Source organism: Ursus americanus, chromosome 21, assembly GCF_024610735.1.
Source record: "Ursus americanus isolate L20-20 chromosome 21, mUrsAme1.1.p, whole genome shotgun sequence".
Classification (NCBI taxonomy): domain Eukaryota; kingdom Metazoa; phylum Chordata; class Mammalia; order Carnivora; family Ursidae; genus Ursus; species Ursus americanus.
In genome coordinates, this window is record NC_142147.1 from 15,215,823 (window position 1) to 15,234,257 (window position 18,435).

At 36.9% G+C, this 18,435-nt stretch overlaps 1 protein-coding gene across 7 annotated transcripts in view; it reads right to left on the reverse strand.

Annotated features, from left to right (window-relative positions):
* Positions 1-18,435, reverse strand: part of CNOT1 (CCR4-NOT transcription complex subunit 1) — a 105,480-nt gene that overhangs the window by 48,294 nt on the left and 38,751 nt on the right. For all 7 annotated transcript variants that reach the window (XM_045806916.2, XM_045806913.2, XM_045806917.2 and 4 more), the window contains 12 exons: positions 14,070-14,177; positions 13,403-13,501; positions 12,962-13,030; positions 12,820-12,874; positions 12,137-12,340; positions 10,730-10,898; positions 8,677-8,803; positions 8,419-8,529; positions 5,785-5,955; positions 5,253-5,380; positions 3,124-3,364; positions 1,031-1,150 (listed from right to left, as the gene is read on the reverse strand). In XM_045806916.2, the coding sequence (XP_045662872.2) occupies positions 1,031-1,150; positions 3,124-3,364; positions 5,253-5,380; positions 5,785-5,955; positions 8,419-8,529; positions 8,677-8,803; positions 10,730-10,898; positions 12,137-12,340; positions 12,820-12,874; positions 12,962-13,030; positions 13,403-13,501; positions 14,070-14,177 (1,602 nt within the window). The remainder of the gene's footprint in view (positions 1-1,030; positions 1,151-3,123; positions 3,365-5,252; positions 5,381-5,784; positions 5,956-8,418; positions 8,530-8,676; positions 8,804-10,729; positions 10,899-12,136; positions 12,341-12,819; positions 12,875-12,961; positions 13,031-13,402; positions 13,502-14,069; positions 14,178-18,435) is intronic.

An 18,435-nucleotide genomic window follows, 5' to 3' on the forward strand; every position in this document is an offset into this window, starting at 1 on the left:
GGCGTGATCCCGGCAATCTGGGATCGAGCCCCACATCAGGCTCTTCCACCATGAACCTGCTTCTTCCTCTCCCACTCCCCCTGCTTGTGTTCCCTCTCTCGCTGGCTGTCTCTATCTCTGTCAAATAAATAAATAAAATCTTAAAAAAAAAAAAAATCTAAACTCAGGTTTATTCCAACAAGCACAATTTCAACACCAGTACTATGCACCTACTGGCCAAAGACATCAAGAATCAGACTATTTGTCAAAAGATTCCATTAGTGCTAATGAAATCTGCAAAAGGGATGAAACCCAACCAGTTTCTCCACAAATTATATCTAACATCTCACATGAAGTCAATTATCACTTTCTTCAAAATAGCCTTGCCATTATCATAGAAAACCAAACAAAATTCAATCAAATGTACTGAGAACTGAAAACATTTTTTTTACATTTTTTTTAGAAGATTTTATTTATTTGAGAGAGAGCGAGACAGCAAGCACAAGAGGGGAGGGAGGAAAATGAAGAGGGAGAAGCAGACTCCCCATTCAGCAGGGAGCCCAACCCGGGGACTGATCCCAAGACCACAACCTGCGCCAAAGGAAGATGCTTAACCTACTGAGCCACCAAGGTACCCCCATTTTTTACCTTTCTAAAACCACTCTCCTTCCAATCCCTTTGTACTTAAGGCAAACTGTAAATCTCAATATAATCTAGCTAAGAGCTACGTAACATTTGAATTATTCCTAAGGCATCTATGTTACATGAAAAATGTTTTCTGGGGTGCCTGGGTGGCACAGGCGGTTAAGCACCCAACCTGATTTCAGCTCAGGTCATGATCTCAGGGTCATAAAAAAAATCAAGCCCCATGTCAGGCTCACTCAGGAAGAAGTCAGCCTGTCTTTCCCTCTCCCTCTGCCTCTGCCACTCCCCACTCGCCCTGCCCCGCGCTCGCTCGCACTCTCTCTCTCCAAAACAAATCTTTTTAAAAAAAGTCTTCTTTTCTCATTAATAAATAAAAGAGTTAGCCTGCCCCTCCCTCCAAGCTCACCTTCAAGTCCTGGGCCACATCAAGTATTCGAGACAATTTGGCCTGGTCATACTGCTCCCCTCGCATGTACCATTCTGCCATTGCGTGCATGATAAGTTGGCGGATTGAGGGAGACTGTCCCTAAGAAAAGAAAAACGGGGGTTACATACCAATACTGCTAAACATTTCCATATGCACTACTGTAAGCACCCAGCTAATTTAACTTGTTACATATATGCAAAATTGAGATGTATCAGTGCAGACATTAAGTTCAATCCTCAAACTGTGACTGCAGGGACAGTCTCTGTAGGAAAGTCAAGTTATTTCCACACCTTCCAAACGAAAGCTTGTCCCTAAACTTTGGGTCATACAGTCATTCAGTAAATGTATTTGTCCTATAAAACATCTGCCAGTACATTTTCAAACAGAATACGATGCAAACAGGAGGATATATCACTTATATAAAAATTCCTTATTATTAAATTATAAAATTACTGGTCTATAACTTTTAAAATTAGTTTAAGGTAATCATTTCTCATGTCACACAGTGCAGGGTTCTATCAGTATTTTTAGGAATGTTACTTGTACATTCTCCATCTAGCTATTTTCACAAATGAGAATGTTCATTTTTCTGTAATTATCCAATTTCCTTTATTTCCACAAAACAGCCTGGCTTTGAGGACATTCAGCCTTGCAGCTGAATGACAGAAATAAACAGTTGGAATTTAGTGAACAGTTCTCTTAAAAGCAATGGCAAGGGAACTGCTATCACTATACCTAAGTCATTTTCTAGTTACTGTCCTAGAGCAACAGAAGGTCCAAATTAGACAAGTATTCAACAAGGAGTGAGGAGATGAAGCTCCTTTTGGCCTGCCCTTTGTACCTCATAGCTGTGGTGATAAAGACCTAAAAATATCTGGGCTGCAAACTTTGGATAAATGCTTGTTAAACAGGGGCACCTGGGTGGTTCAGTCGTTAAGCGTCTGCCTTCATCTCAGGGCGTGATCCTGGCATTCTGGGATCGAGCCCCACATCAGGCTCCTCTGCTGGGAACCTACTTCTTCCTCTCCCACTCCCCCTGCCTGTGTTCCCTCTCTCGCTGGCTGTCTCTCAAATAAATAAATAAATAAAATCTTTAAAAAAAAAAAAATGCTTGTTAAACATTCTGTAAACTAAGTTTACCATGTAATTTGAGTCCCTAGAAATGGAGGGCTGACTGAATAGCATAAAACTAAAGCTAACATTTTTCATTTATAGACAAGAGTCTTAACAAATCTTTTGAAGTACCTATATATAATGTGAACAACTGAGAATAAAAATGATTAAAGAAAAATATTAGCCCGAAAAAGGTACTTGAGCGGTGCCTGGGTGGCTCAGTTGGTAAAGCGTCCGACTCTTGGTTTCAGCTCAGGGTCATGATCTCGGGATCATGAGACTGAGCCCCGTGTTGGGGCTCCACATTCAGTAGGGAGTCGGCTCAGAGATTCTCTCCCTCTGCTCCTTCTCCTACTCTCTCTCAAGTAAATAAATATTAAGTAAATAAATCTTTAAAAGGGAGGGGCACTTGATGTAATGTGCTTGAGAACTGTTTTTTCTAAAGCTGCTGCATTTGTCATTATTAAAAATATAATAGGCTATTAGGGGAAAAAAATCAATAGACAGAAAAATATCTACAGGTTAAATTCTACAGACTTAGGGAGGGAAAGCACAGGGCTTAAAAGGCATTTCAGCAGAAACAAATAAAATTTAGATGCTAGATATGGATAAAAGAAAATAATGTCAATTAAACTGATTTATAATCTTCTCCCATTTACTGTTAAAAAGTGACATGAGTACCTTCTGGTCCCATGATAAATAACTGGGCTCCTTCCTGTTATCAAAAGCACACTGGTGCCCTAGTAGTACAGAGCTTTCATGATACTGAATTTTTTTTTTTTTGCCTCTTCCCTCTTTTTCTTTGAAGTTTTAGACTTTAACACCCACATGATGCTAAAAGATAAAATAAGCTTTATGCAAGTGCCACTTTTCAAAGTGTCATAAGTGAAGATTGACAATTTAGTTGAACATCCTCCAAAGAATGTCAGTTATTTAGAGAAAAAATTGTTCACGCTTACCTGCCCATGCCATGCATAGTGCAAAATAATAGCAGAGTTAGGATGATTTCCGAGGAAAATTGGCATCAGAGTAGAGATGAGCTCATGGCGCAAGGTGTGCCAAGAGGTGTTGATTTGTAGTAAGGCCAATACCAGCATGTCCGGACAGTGTTTAATGGGGAAGCTGAAGAGCTGTTTGACTTGCTCATACTGCCCCACCTCTGCAAGTCTCAGCAGAGATTCAATCAAATCCAAGCTCTTCCTAACAAGAATGGAAGTAAGATACTCTGTCAATGAAAACCGAAGTATACAAAAATCTATTTTTCAAATAAGTGATACCAGCTATCACAACAAAACTGAGTTGTTGTCAATTTGAAAAATAAATTGGTGGTGTTCATATTAAAATTATATGCTGGTATACTTTCAGACTAATTTCAAAGGCAGTCCAAGTTGACAGTAAGTGATGAAGGAGAGGTGACACCACACACCACTTACATAAACACGGATATATAAAAGGAGATATCATCAAAGATTTTTGTGATTGGTATAAAAAATAGAAACAACATCAAAGACTTAATTTAGGAAGTCAAAAATCCAAAATATAAACACAGACCTAATTATACACACAAAAAAATTCTACACAAAAATATAGCCTGAACACTTACTTTGGTAATGCCAAGGTCTAACTTAAGTGCTTCCTGATGTCAAGCAAGTTCAGAAGTCCACAGCATCCCCTATGCATTATTCTTGCCCCAAGAAGCTGAATGTGGTTGACTTTAATCAAATCTCAAGATCTTACTCTACCCTTAGTCCATGAAAACTATGGGGACAGAGATCAAATTAAATGCCATGAGGAAACATATACCCCATATCGTGGGGGTAGTCTAAAGGATAAATGATCCTATTACTTCATCATATCAATGGCAAAAATTATATTTCAAAAAAAAAAAAGAGAGAAAAGGAAGACTTACAGAATAAAAGAAACTACTTGTGAACCCTATCTGGACTTTTCATCACACAAGCTGTTAAAAGACATTTCTGAGACAAACTTGAATGTACAGCCATGTTAAGGAATTGTTAAATGCGCTATGACATTTCAGTTTGATAAAAGAAATACTGCTATATACATCAGACTTGATGGGGAAAAAATATCAACCAAGCCTGCATATCCAATGTTGCTAGCACCTGCGAAAAGGACAAACTTTAGAAAGAACTACTGCATGGGAGTCAATCTTTCAGAACAGGGATCAGCAAACTACATCCACAGGACTAATCCTACCTACTGCCTGTTTCAGTAAATGTTTTGTTGAAAGAACTACACCCATATTTATATTGTCCTCCAATAGTTAAACAGTTGCTACAGAGACCATCTGACCAGGAAAGCCAGATATTAACTCATCTGTTATAGGAAGTTTACCATCTCTTGCTTTAGAAGATCTGGCATTAACTAAAGGGCTTTAAACTGCCGTAAAAATCCCACCCACAGCCCCCAAAATTCAATCATCTGTTCTGTGTTGGAGAAGGGTCTCAGAAAGCTAGTTAGAAAAAAAGTAAGAAACAAAGTAGTTACCTTTGGGGAGCAATCCAGCCCATGTCCGTGCCCCACCCCCGTGTGTGTGTATGTGTGTATGTGAGTGTGTGTTTCAACAGTAATGGAAGTACTTTCACCATCCTTACCTCACATTCCTAGAGAGGAGTGACTTGAGTTCCAGGAGAAACGTACTGGGCCAGAGTCAGATTCTCCCTCAGAAATTAGGAATTGGAACTCAAATAAACTAGGTAATTTAGCTGAAAGGATTAGAATTGATGGGTTGGCCATCTTGAGCTACTTACAAAGAAAAGAAAGCAAGCATATCTGTAGACAGAAGAAGGGGATCTAAACTAAGGGAGAAGTACAAACCTCCTTCCAATATTTAACAGTTTCAGAGAATACCCACTGGCAGACCTTACAGAGGAAAAACATAACTATCTAGTGATAAGGAAACTAAAAATAGACTTTTATCCATCAACAACCCTCTATAAATATTTAAAGTTTAAGTAGGCTCACTAAAAATATTGTTTCAGTAAAACCTTTTAAGTATGTAGTTGCTCCCTATTAATTTTGCAAAAAAGCATTAAGTCACCCTTGCAAGAAAAGCTAGAGTCTTTACCATGTGGCAATTTCTCGATTGTCATCCTCTGGTGGTGCTTTCAGAATATCAGTGGCAACCGTATGACAGGGATAGTCAGCAAAACAGAAAATCTCTGGATTTATAAGGGAATGCTGAATGAAGGAGAGCTGGAACAAGAGAAAAAAGTCCTTACCACCATAAATGACCACAAATGCTATAAGAACCTGAAACATTTTCATTAGGCTAATCTCAATCTTATTAGAACGACAGCTTCTCTTTTAAATCTTAATTATGTGCTCTTTAAAAACCACAGACAATTCAAATACATGAAAGGTAGAAATAAAATGGTCTTGGAGACAAGCAGTTGGGAAAATGGTTTGCTACACTTTAAGTCTGACTAGTTCCACACTATGATGATATTCTTTTCAAAATATTGATGGTCTCTACTATTCTGCACTGCACGAAACAAATTCTACGTCAAAAGAATATTTTAACCAAGGGACAGATGGCACTATATTAGGAATAAGTCGTCATTTGCTTCCCCTTCTACAGTTAAACACCATTCACTTACCTGGCCTTCTGCATGTTTCCAAGGTCTATATATGAGGTCTACTGGGAATACTTCCATACCTAGACCCCTCTGAATGCCATAAACCACATTATGAAGTCCTTTACTATCACGAATTTGAAATCCAGGATGGTCCAGTTCATAAGTTACTTCCTTGAAATTCAAACTCGGGTTCTACAACAGAAAAACATTTCAAAATCTAATGAACAAAAAGTGTACACATTTCTATGCTTTATCCAAAAAGCCAAACTAAATCTGAAATTAAATTAAAATGTTCTAATTATAAACTCAAAATAATCATAATCTGGCATTACTAGAGACTTAGAAAAGTAATTTTTAATATTTAAAATAAACTGGTTCTACTACCAAGGCACTCCAACCTTTAAGTTCATTCATGACATACTTCTTGCCATGGGAGTGTTTAAAGGGAACTTTCTCTTCCATACTTAGTCCAATAAGCAATCCCATCCCAGTTCGGCAAAACTCTTCAATCAGTGCCTCTTTGTTTTTACACCAACATTCTATTACCTTGGAACAAAGTTGCAAAGATAAATCAATTATCCCAAGTACCTTTTTTTTTTTTTTTTAAGATCTGATTTATTGAGAAAGAGACAGAAAACACATGCACTTGTGGGGGGGGAAGGGAAGAGGGAGAGAATCTAAGCAGAGTCCATGCTGAGCACAGAGCTTGACATAGGGCTCAATCTCACAACCCCGAGATCACGACCTGATCAAAATCAAGTCAGATGCTTAACAGACTGAGCCACCCAGGCACCCCCCAAATACCATTCTTAACTAAAGATCTCCCCTAAAAAGTATACCAATTGTATGCATCAGGAAAAGTGGTCTAAATTCTTTATGTCAAAATGATTGAAAATTCCATTACAAAAACATTCTATGAAAAGGTATTAAAAAAAGCAGTATGAGACTCCTTAAGAAAACATAAAACAAAGGAAACAAGTTTACAGAGGACAATTTACCAAATACTCTGCACAAAGTACTAAGTTTATTTTATGCTTGAAAAGAAAAAGGCTGTCCACACTTCGTACTTAAAACGCCTCAAAGCACCATGGCAGTTTAGTTTTGCTCTAAGGTGACTCCTTGCAAGCCATGAAGACATTAATGCTTGCTTTACAAAGCAAGGGTACAAAGAACAAACTTTCAAAAGAAGTATTCACTCTAAGGTAACAACAACATTCAGAAAACAAGTTTTTTTTTCTTTCTAAAATTTGTTTCAAGGACTGACTGTAACAGAACAGAACCAATAATGTACTATAAAACAGCATTATCACAGAGATGAATTTAGTAAATCCACAGGTAAGTTTGGTAAGACTGTAAGAATCCCCTGTGGTTTTTTCCTCTCATCCTTGGTGGGCAATGGAGCAAACAAACTGTTGACCCTAAATGAAATTGTCTTCTGCTCTCTGCCTACAAAAAATGTACAGAAAACTCTAATATACAAGAAGAAAGAGAAGGAAGGAAGAAAAGAGGTTACTAACTCAATTGTTCAAACCCACAGTGCAGGCTTTCAATTTTATAGCCTTTTGCACTCTCTGAAAACAGAAAATAGGCTGAGATAGCACGAAATACTGTTCGTCTCCAATTTTTAAAAAGAGATTATTTTCAGTAAGGGAATAAAGTACAATGATGGAACTACTGAGTGAAAAGGTCAGATTTTTACTTTTGCATGAGCACCACAGGATAAAAATCAAAAAAGTATGTTATGAAACTGGTTTTGTTTTGTTTTCATTTCCAAATTTTCTGTTATGATCAAGTATTATTTTTTCCTATTACAAAAGAAGAATAAATCTGAATACTATAAACCCATCTACTATCAAGAAAAATCTAAAAACTCATGATGTTGTTAATAATAATGTCATACAGGCATCTGTAAACCAATTATACCTATGAATTACAACCACAGAAAACTAAAAATGAGAAATGTCCTGACACCTTACAAGAAATATTATTGTTATAAATGTTATATATAGTCTTTAAAGTTATATTTTGTTCCTTAACATTTTCTGGATGAGACTAAAGATATTACATACATCCTTACTCCACTATTCTCCCACTCACTACACTTCACTCCCTTTTAAATAACCAAGGTTTCATTCCTACATGTTTTATTTTAGCATTCTAACATTTTAGGAGAGGTACTTTACTTATCTGGGGGCAAATTATTTAGTTCGTGGATATTCTAGAAGTGGAAGTAGTAAGAGAGGTATGGATTTTATTATCCTTATCCACCATAAGCAAGATAGCAGAATTTTTGTTGCACTTTCCACAAAATATTCAGAAGGCTTTCTTTCTCAATAATTCTTTATACAGTCGTTACTTTGCACTAAATTTGTTCCTCCAAAATAACAACACACCAGGACACCACCAAATCACCTCAGCAGTGCCACTCACAATTGCACAGCAGCAACTCCTAATGAACAAAACTGGTATCTGATTATGAACTATCTCCAGAACATAATCATCTTGTAAAGTTCATTACTTTGGAGCCAGTGAAGTCGGGAACCCCAAAACACTGCTGCTCTCATTCAGCTAAGCATTTTATTTATTAAAATTTGCTTTCTTTGGACTATATCATATTAACATCATGAATATAAAACCATGATTACATGTACTTACCAGTTCTTTGAGAACATCAATCAAGACTTCTACATTCCACGTGTGTGCCTGTGCTCCATCACTTTTATCTTTTCCATCACTCCAGATCCCACTGCCAGGAGCAGAGATACTCTGTACAAGTAAAATTTGAATTAAACAAACCCAACTAATGTGTTCAGCTCTGATTGGTAGATAAATCAATCATACTGTAATTTAATAAATAAAATAAAGAGGGCAGGATATTAATTCAGATTGAAAAACAGTGATTCTTGTATTTACCTGTAATGGAATTCCATCTGTCAATCCTGAATGAGTTCGAGCCATCATCCCCAAAACCCTGGCAACCTGGGCAGCTGTGACCTCCCGAACACCAAACTGCATGATTATATTGCGACATTCTTCAATACTGAAACAGAAATTAAACCTCAGAAAACGCTACCACCTTCAATACCAAGGTTAAGAAATACTAATATGGATCAGCCCTGAGTGAAATCCTTAGACTTTTACTAATGTAGGCTTCATTCCATGTTATTTTATAGAGCAAGGAATATAAAAAGCACCTACTTAACTAAGAAAATGGGAAAACTTTTCCTTTTCACTGTATCTATATAAGAAGACGGATATTAGCTGAATCTATTGTGGTAATCATTTCATAATATATGTAAATCAAACCATTTATGTGAATCAAACCATCATGCTATATGCCTGAACTTGTACAGTGATGTATATCAACTATTTCTCAATAAAACTCGAGGAAAGAAAGGAAATGGAAAAAGTTTAAAAAATCAATGGAAGAAAATACGAGCCAAGAGTAATGATTATCTTTCACAAAAACAAAATTAACTTCCTCCACCTTCAATATGAATCAAGTTTAAAATACTGATACTTAGGGCGCCTGGGTGTCTCAGCTGGTTAAGCATCGACTCCTGATTGATTTTGGCTCACGACATGATCTCAGGGTCATGACACAGAGCCCAGTGTGGAAATTAAGATTCTTTCTCTCCCTCTCCTGCTGAGCGACCCTCCCCCACCCCCTTAAAAAAATATATATATATATATAAATTTTATATATATAAATTTTATTTATATATATTTTATATATATATATAAATTATATATATATATATAAATAAAATACTGATACTCAAGGTGAGTTTGATTATTTTGATATGTACAAAGCCTTGAAAATGTATCCTAACTCTTCTACTTTGCTCCTTGAAGCTCAACTAAAAAGTTTTAGGCCAGGCACATATTCATACCCAACAAATATATTTTAAAATAACTGGAAATTTGGTTTCTATGAAGAGTCTGAAAAACATTAAAAGTTAAAGTCAAAGCTGAATGCATTAATACCCTTAATTAACTCTTAAGAAAATACTGACAATCCACTTGATCACAGTCGTAAGTACTACTAACAGGGTGAAAGTATTTCCTTTGGTGTTCTAGCAAATGAGAAAAACATTCAAAACATTTCTCCTTAAAAGGAAGGTTGTACAAAATGAAGGTACAGTGGGGATTTGAAGGGACAGCGAGGGAAGAGAAAATTAAACACATCAGATAGGAAATGATAAAATTTCCATAAACACTTGCCTCATGCTCTCCCTCTCCCCCAAAAGCTAAAACTGTCTATCTTGGCAACTAGTCTAAGAACCTCTGATTTCTAAATCTGAGAAACCAGGGGAGTGGAAAGAGATAAAAATTTAGCCACCAGAATATTTACAGCTGCCACCAAAACTAATACAGGCATACCTGGGAATTTTGTGTGTTTAGCTCCAGACGACAACAATAAATCAAGTCAAATGGACTTTTTCATTTCCCAGCATATGTAAGTTAGGTTTACACTATACTGTAGGTCTACTGAGTGTGCAAGCAGCATTATGTCTAAACAAAATGTACATACTTGAATTAAAAAATACTCTTTTGCTAAAAACTGCTAGCCTTCGCCTGAGCTTTCAGTGCGTTTTAATCACTGATGACAGATCAATGATAAATATAGTAATGAAAAAGTTTGAAATATTGTGAGAAACGTCAAAATGTGACACAAAGACACAAAATAGTAAGCAAATGCTATTGGAAAAATGGTGCCAACAGACCTGCCTGACATGGAGTTGCCACAAACTTCAGTTTGGAAAAAAAGTGCAGTCTCTGTGAAGCACAATAAAGTGAAGCATATAAAATGAGGTATGCCTGTATGTGGAAGATTAAATTTAAAAGCAAAAGTCCTCAGAGGCAAAGATGATGGCACATTAACTAATCTTAGGAACTTCCCTTAAAGAATTACATCATATTTGACGCAAGAGTAATCAGAAGTTTAGTATGTTTTACTACCAACCTTGCACAAAAGCCATAGCCTACTTCCTGCATAAAATCAGCCAAGGAGCTCTCCATCATGGTTTTAGCTACCCCTCCGGAATCAGGCAGGATCCTGTCCATTAGAATGTCCCGTTTTTCAGGGTATAAAAGTGGTGCAAGCACCACAGGACAGCGTTCCTGGGGAAAATCTGAAGGAGAAAAAGAAGATTACAACTGCTATACTGATTAAAAACAAACTATCCTCATTTACCCTAAAAGCCCCCAAACCTGAATCTTCCACAAGTTTATTTTCAAAGCTTTTTCAGTTTTTTTCCAATCCAGCTAGCCCAAGTTATGACTTTAATACCAATTTCAAAATATGAATGTTTTATCATCACAAAAATTGTTTGGATATATTTGTAAGTTTTTGTATTAGGATCCCAATACCTAGTGACCAATTCACATCCTAAATACTACTTCAAATTTTCACAGGACTATCAGTTCCCATACAAAGAAGACATCAGAGATAGAGAACCATTGTCTATTTATTTCACTGACAGAAAGAAAATTTATCACTAAGAAAGTTAATGCAGTTTAAAATTAAACTATATACGGGCACCTGGCAGGCTCAATTGGCACAGCACGGGACTCTTGATCTCAGGGCTGTGAGTTTGAGCCTCTCATTGGGTGTAGAGATTAAATAAATTTAAAAAACTTGAAAAAATTTTAAAATAAGGGGCACTTGGGTGGCTCAGTCACTTAAGTTTCCAACTCTTACTTTCAGGTCAGGTCATGGTCTCAGAGTCCTGAGATTGCTCCCTGTGCTCAGTGGGGAGTCTGCTTCTCTTCTGCCTCTTCCTCTGCCCCTCTCCCTAGCTAGTGTGCATTTTCTCTCTCAAATAAATAAATCTTTTAAAATATTTTTTTAAACTATAAAAAATAATAGTGAAAATGGACAGTGCTTAGTGTATAATCAAAGATTTGTTTTAAAAAGACTACTCATCTCTATAAAATAAAGATCAGAGAAAGAACAACATCAACAGGACTAGGAGTTATCTTAGCATAGCAATTCGAACAGCCCAAGAAGTAAAGCGGGCATATCAATAATGACTGATTTTTTTAAGTAAAAAGAGTACGTCACAACAATGTAGTCTCCATCACCCTAAGGGAGAAAAAAAAAAAAAAAAGACTACATAGATAAACATACCGAGTCTTAACTGAGACTGTTATTTATGGAACAAGATTATTGAAGTTATGTTCATTTTATACCTTTCCTATGAGGCTTTAATCACTTTCATATGTAAATTACAAAATTCTCTCTCAAAAAATTACCAACTTAAGGATAGAAAGTAAATCATGGTCTTCACTTGTATTCTAAAATCCTTCTGTCATGTGTTTGTGTTCATCCAAAGAAATCATCTTTTGTAGGTAAGAGACACTCCTTTACCTCTGCGCAGCGTCTTAAGAAAAGCGTCTATTTGTTCCTGTCCAACTCCAAAGGCTCCCTTCTGCCCAAAAAGGAGATGGGAGAGGAGGAGATGTAGGACCTCTATTGCTATATCTTGGAAGCCACCTTCTTGATTTCCACTGACGTCTGCGTCAATGTAAGAACGCAGAAGATCAGGAAGCTTCTGTTTGATAAACTGGGCAGCTAGAAGTCAGGTAAACCAAAAACCACAAGTTACTTCTGCACCACAATAGATAAAAAGTCACATCACAACACCATGACCATGACCATCATTCTCATTCACCAACTCACCCCTCACCCTCTGATGTTTTCACAGCTATAGCAGCAGGTATAAAATAAGAGGCCAATTGCCAGGAGGCCGGGGGGGGGGGATGGAGAGTTGTTCAGTGGGTATAGTGTTTCAGTTTTGCAAAACGAAGTAGTTTCAGACATCTATTACACAATGTGAATACAGTTAACACTACTGAACTATACGCTTAAAAAAATGGTTATGAAGGTAAGTTTTATAGTATCTTTTTACCATACATACATACATTCATAAGACAGATAATCTTAGCTTATTTTATTCTCTAAATCTAAACTATGGAGCCTCAAGATTCAAAAACTAATGGATTTTAAAGAAATAACCTCACTACGGGATCTTTAAGAAAAAAAGAACTTACCAAAACCTCTGAGATCTGAGCTGGAAGAATTCAAGAGGGCAAGGCCAAAAATTACCTGAAACAAGAGGGGTTAGATTGACGAAAGAGTCAAGTAACTGTCTTTAATTCCAATTTTGCCTATCTCTCTTCTTAAATCACTTACCTCTTGTACTTTGCTTAACTTGAGAACTTTACTCAGCTGGGCAAATAAGTGGGGTGCAGGCTTTAAACTCTGAAACAAATCAAACTTTATTTTAAAACAAGAACTTAAAAAAAAAAGATCTTATAATTTTCAAGAAGTTTTATAAAAAAACATCTATTCACACAATTACGGTGCTACAGAGGAGTGACAGAATTCTGTAGTCATGCTAGAAACAACACCCCACGTCCTAGACTGTGACCAGACAATCTTAAGCCTTCACATGATCTGGTTTTATTAAATTTCTACATATTATCAAACTGTCTTGATTTTGCTAGAAAACTAAAAAACCGCAAAGTAACTACTGAACTTTTTAAATCAGGACATGTCATTATGAGATCAAGGTTTAAGGCCTTTTTAGAAAGTCACATTCTTAGGACTACTGAAGATAAAAGCAATACCAACCTTCTGATAGTGCAATGGATTATCAATGGCATAGGACAGCGTCGAGATAAAATTTGGCTTTGTAATCAGCGATGCACACTCCTGAATCAGAAACTGAGTCTTTAAAAATAAAAAGTGAATCTTCATTAGCACTAACATTCACCTTCTTCACAAACACATAGAGGTTCTCAGAACATTAAAGTGTCATCTAATATTGTATACTGTTTCTATACTTTATCAAAATAAGCTCTTTAAAAATCCCATTTAAACTACTTAGAGCCTATTAGCAACAAGTTAACACCAATGCCTCTACAGAATAGTTTCTATTGACAAGGTAACTATAAGGCACAATATAACAACAAACTATTACCAGATTGAAAATCAAGCCAAAGAAATCCTATATAGAACAAGAGGTCCCTTCTCTGCCTTACTTATCAAGTAGGACTTCCCCCACATTCTTGCTTCCTGCAGGCAGGTCTGATCCCCAGCAATCAAAGCCTGACCTAGGTAGCTATTAATGGTCTGCAGCCAAAAAGGAGAAGGGAAGGACAAGTCCCAATACCTTTTAGCCATTCAAGCTAAGATCATCTCTGGATGATTTGTATGTGTCATTTGCTACACAATATCCAAAATGCAATTCACTGAACAATTAGATCTAAGTAAACATAAACTCCATAAGCCCCAATACCTGATGAAAATCTTTGCCACTGCTTTTACCATCGCCACTGAAATCCACATGCGAAAATAGGCAGCGTAATAAATGCCTGTCTGCCTCAGGACCGTGCCGATTCACAATCTAAAAAGAACAAAAATACGAATTTGTAGTCACCATTAAGGAGGATTAAAAAAACAATCTCCAGGCAAAATCCCAAATTATATTAATTGTTCATTTTGAATAAGACTTATAGGAATTAATGAAATGGAGGTGCCAATATTTTATAATTAAATGTTTTTTAAATGTTTCCTACAGTCACGGGCAGGAAAAATACAAGAAATTAGTTAGTCCATATAAATAACTGTGTGCATTTTAGTCAATATCTAAATCAAAACACCAAGTAGCATAAATGACATGTGGTAAGAATACAGAGTGTTTTTAAGTTATAAGGCAACAATTTCATAACAAACTGGAGTTATGAGAATCTCTCTTTTTCTATGCACTATTTGTACCCTAAAAATGTAACTTTAAACCTAACACAACTGTAACTCTTTACAATAGCCTACAAGGCAACGCCCTAAAAAAACAGTCTGGGGACAGCACGTGGTTCAGTTGGTTAAGCATTTGGCTCGATCTCAGCTCAGGTCTCTATCTCAGGGTTTTGAGTTCAAGCCTTGCACTGGGTTCCACACTGTGCATGGAGATTACTTTAAAAAAAATTAATACATAAAAAATTTTAAAAAGCCCTTCTTCAGTACTTTTTTTTTTTTAGATTTTATTTATTTATTTGACAGAGGTAGAGACAGCCAGCGAGAGAGGGAACATAAGCAGGGGGAGTAGGAGAGGAAGAAGCAGGCTCCCAGCGGAGGAGCCCGATGCAGGCTCGATCCCAGGACTCTGGGATCATACCGAGCCGAAGGCAGGTGCCTAATGACTGAGCCACCCGGGCACCCCCCTCCTTCTTCAGTACTTTAGATGTTGCCCCCAAGCTCCATTTAGTTTCTTGCTGTTTCTCAAATTTACCAATGTCTGTACTTGCTATTCTAATTATAAAGCTTCAGGTATCTACACATGTGCTGTTCTCTCAGTTCCTTTCATAACTACACGACCAGCCCCCCTATCACCCCTTCACTCTGCTTTACTTTTCCCCATAGAGCTTATGACCACCTGATATTTTCTTTTTTATTTTCTATGTCCTTCACTAGACTTCAAGTTGCACAAGAGCAGGGAATTTGTGCAGTTGTACTCACTTCTTCACACCTACAAAAGAGCTTAGCACACAATTAAGTACAGAGTAATTATTTATTAAATGCTTTTTATAAATATTACAAATAATATTTTCTTACACTTTAGGGTAAGTATGGTACTGAGCTTCCTTGGTTTAATCTTCAACAACTATGCCAAAATTTACTGCAATTTTATAGATGAAGAGATGAACATTTACATCAGACTACATGAGCCTTAAATTCCATGTAGATGAGCTGAGAAATCAGGATTCATGGTCCAACTCCAAAGCCTATATGCTTTCCACTGAATCATAATTATGTGGTACATGGCTAAGTTAACTTATTTCAAATGTTTCCAGTTTCCCCGCCCAGAAAATGTAGGGTGTTAAATAAGAGCAATTTTTACACTGTCCCACAAACATCTTGGCATTAAAAATCAATAAAATCAGATAATTAGTAAGAACCTCTGCATCTCTAAAAATTACTGTGAACCTATTCACAATATATTGGTTCTATGGGTTCTTACAGTCCCTTAAGTCCTGTAAAAACAAGAGACTATTTTTTCCTATCCCCTAAAATGCTAAAAACATCTTAAAGAGGCAGTTCAAATTAATTAGGAATAAAATTACTTATGCTCCAACCAAATGGACCTCTCCCTCAAATGAACAAGAATATTTGGCTCTGAGGCGCCTGGATGGCTCACTTAGTTAAGTGTCTGCCTTTGGCTCAGGTCATGATCCCAGGGTGCTGGGATAAAGCACCAAGCATCAGGCTCTCTGCTCAGCAGGGAGCCCACTTCTCCCTCTCCCTCCGCTTGGTGCTCTGCCTACTTGTGCGCATGTGCTTGCTCTCTCTGTCAAATAAATAAATAAAATCTTCAGGAAAAAAAAAAAGAGTATCTGGCTTAACAAATATTTGAGTACATACTGTAGTATTCAAGGTACAGCAAATACAGCAGTGGAGGAGATCAATGGGTTCTGTAGCTCTCGTGAACTATAGTCTCACAGGGGAAAGTATGAAGAATTTGATAATATTAACTATCATATAAAAAAACAAAAAAGGGTTATGTGATATAGGTAGAGGAGGGGGGAGTGATACTTCAGAAAGGCCTTCCCTAAAGATGTAACATATAAGCTGAAACTTAAAATACTGAGGTGACAACAACCACAGATAAAGCTTGAGGAAAGAGCATTTTAGGCAAAAAGTAAATAGTATGCAAATGCATTTAATAAGATGAAAAAAAAGAAGTCAGAGGGAGTCAAGGGCCTAGATCATGGTTAAGGAACCTACTGACTTATCTGCTACTGTTACATCAATCTAAAAAATGGAAGAGATATTCCACTAGACTGTCAGTGACCAAAAACAAAACAAAACAAAAACAAAAACACAAAACAGGGGTGCGTGGGTGGCTCAGTCAGTTAAGCATCAGACTCTTGGTTTCCGCTTGGGTCATGATCTCAGGGTTGTGGGATAGAGCCCCACATCAGGCTCTGCACTCAGTGGGGGTCTGCTTCAGATTCTTTCTCCCTCCTCCTCTGCCCCTCCCCCGCGCGCACGCTTCCGCTCTAATAAAATCTTTAAAAAACAAACAAAAAATGTTTTAACTAGAGTAAGCAGAATTTTACGAACCTCCCTTCTTATCCTTCACATTTATTTCTACATTATATAATTTTACAATTGCTTTTACAGCCACTCAATCTTACCAACCCTAAGAAGTACAGACAAACAATACCACATTATTACAGATAAAGAGTTTTTAGAAAAATCAAGGTTTCAATGACTGAAAAGTGTCATGCTTAACTTGCAGGATAGTGGCAGGATCACAGGTGTATTTTATAGCAGCTAGGTGAACAGAATATTCATTCAGTGATACCATAGTGCCCTTCACTAAAAGCAACTGGTTTTTTTTCCCCTAAAACTAAAGGGCTATTTTAAACGCATGATCTTGGATTGCAGAGATGTTGACATAAGATTTCACGGATCCCCCAAGATCAAGCCCCGGGCATTTTCACTTAAAATTTAAACCATTCCACCCACTGGACAGGGGAGACCAGTAAAATAAGTCAAAGTTTTAGTTAAGTACATTACAATCTGATAAAAATCTTTAGGCTGCATTGGTAATAAATTAAATATATCAAAGGCAATCTACAATACTTCAATAATGATCTGATCTGTGGCTAGAATAACAAAATCTCATCTAGAAGTCACATATTAAGAGGGACATTAACAAACAGTGCATTTACAATGGTAGAGATTCAGAAAATCATGTGAAATGGTTAGAAAAATGGGGCACTATTTGCCCTAGAGAATACATGAGAAAGAATTAAAGACTTAATTGTGTGAAGGGTAATTACACGAAATAATAAATCTGATACAGAAAAAGAGCCTCAAACATTTATTTTAACTCATTATAAGGAAATTCCTAGTAAGGCTGTCCAAAAATTGTAATGCTTCATCTTACGAGGTAGTCAACGTTCATATTCAGAAACAACAAAAATGCCATTAATACTTGTTAAATACTCCTTTGGGTGGAATACTGATAAACCAGCTGTTAACCTGATGATTTGTGTCTGCAACATAGCTCCTAAAAATACTTTATTTATATATATATGGATATGGAAAAAACTCAGAAAGACTTATACAAAGAAAAATACAAAACCTAACCTAACAGATGACCTCAAAGTTCAAAACAAATAAAAAAAACCCCAAGATTCTACACAATCATAAAATACCAAATTTTGGGGTGCCTAGCTGGCTCAGTCCATTAAGCTCAAGTCATGATCTCAGGGTCATGAGATAGAGCCTCAAGCTCTTAAGAGTTGGCTCAGCAGTAGGCATGAAGCCTGCTTAAGAGTCTTTCCTCCTGGCTCCCTCTGCTTCTGCCCCTCCCCCACTTCAAAAAAAAAAAAAGTACCAGATTTTAAACATTTAAATGAAGGCAGTAACTCTCTACATTACGATGATCACAGTTTTATTTTTTTTTAAGATTTTATTTATTTGACAGAGAGAGATACAGCCAGCAAGAGAGGGAACACAAGCAGGGGGAGCGGGAGAGAAAGAAGCAGGCTCCTAGCGTAGGATCCTGATGTGGGGCTCGATCCCAGAACGCCGGGATCACAACCTGAGCCGAAGGCAGACGCTTTACGACTACGCCACCCAGGCGCCCCAATGAT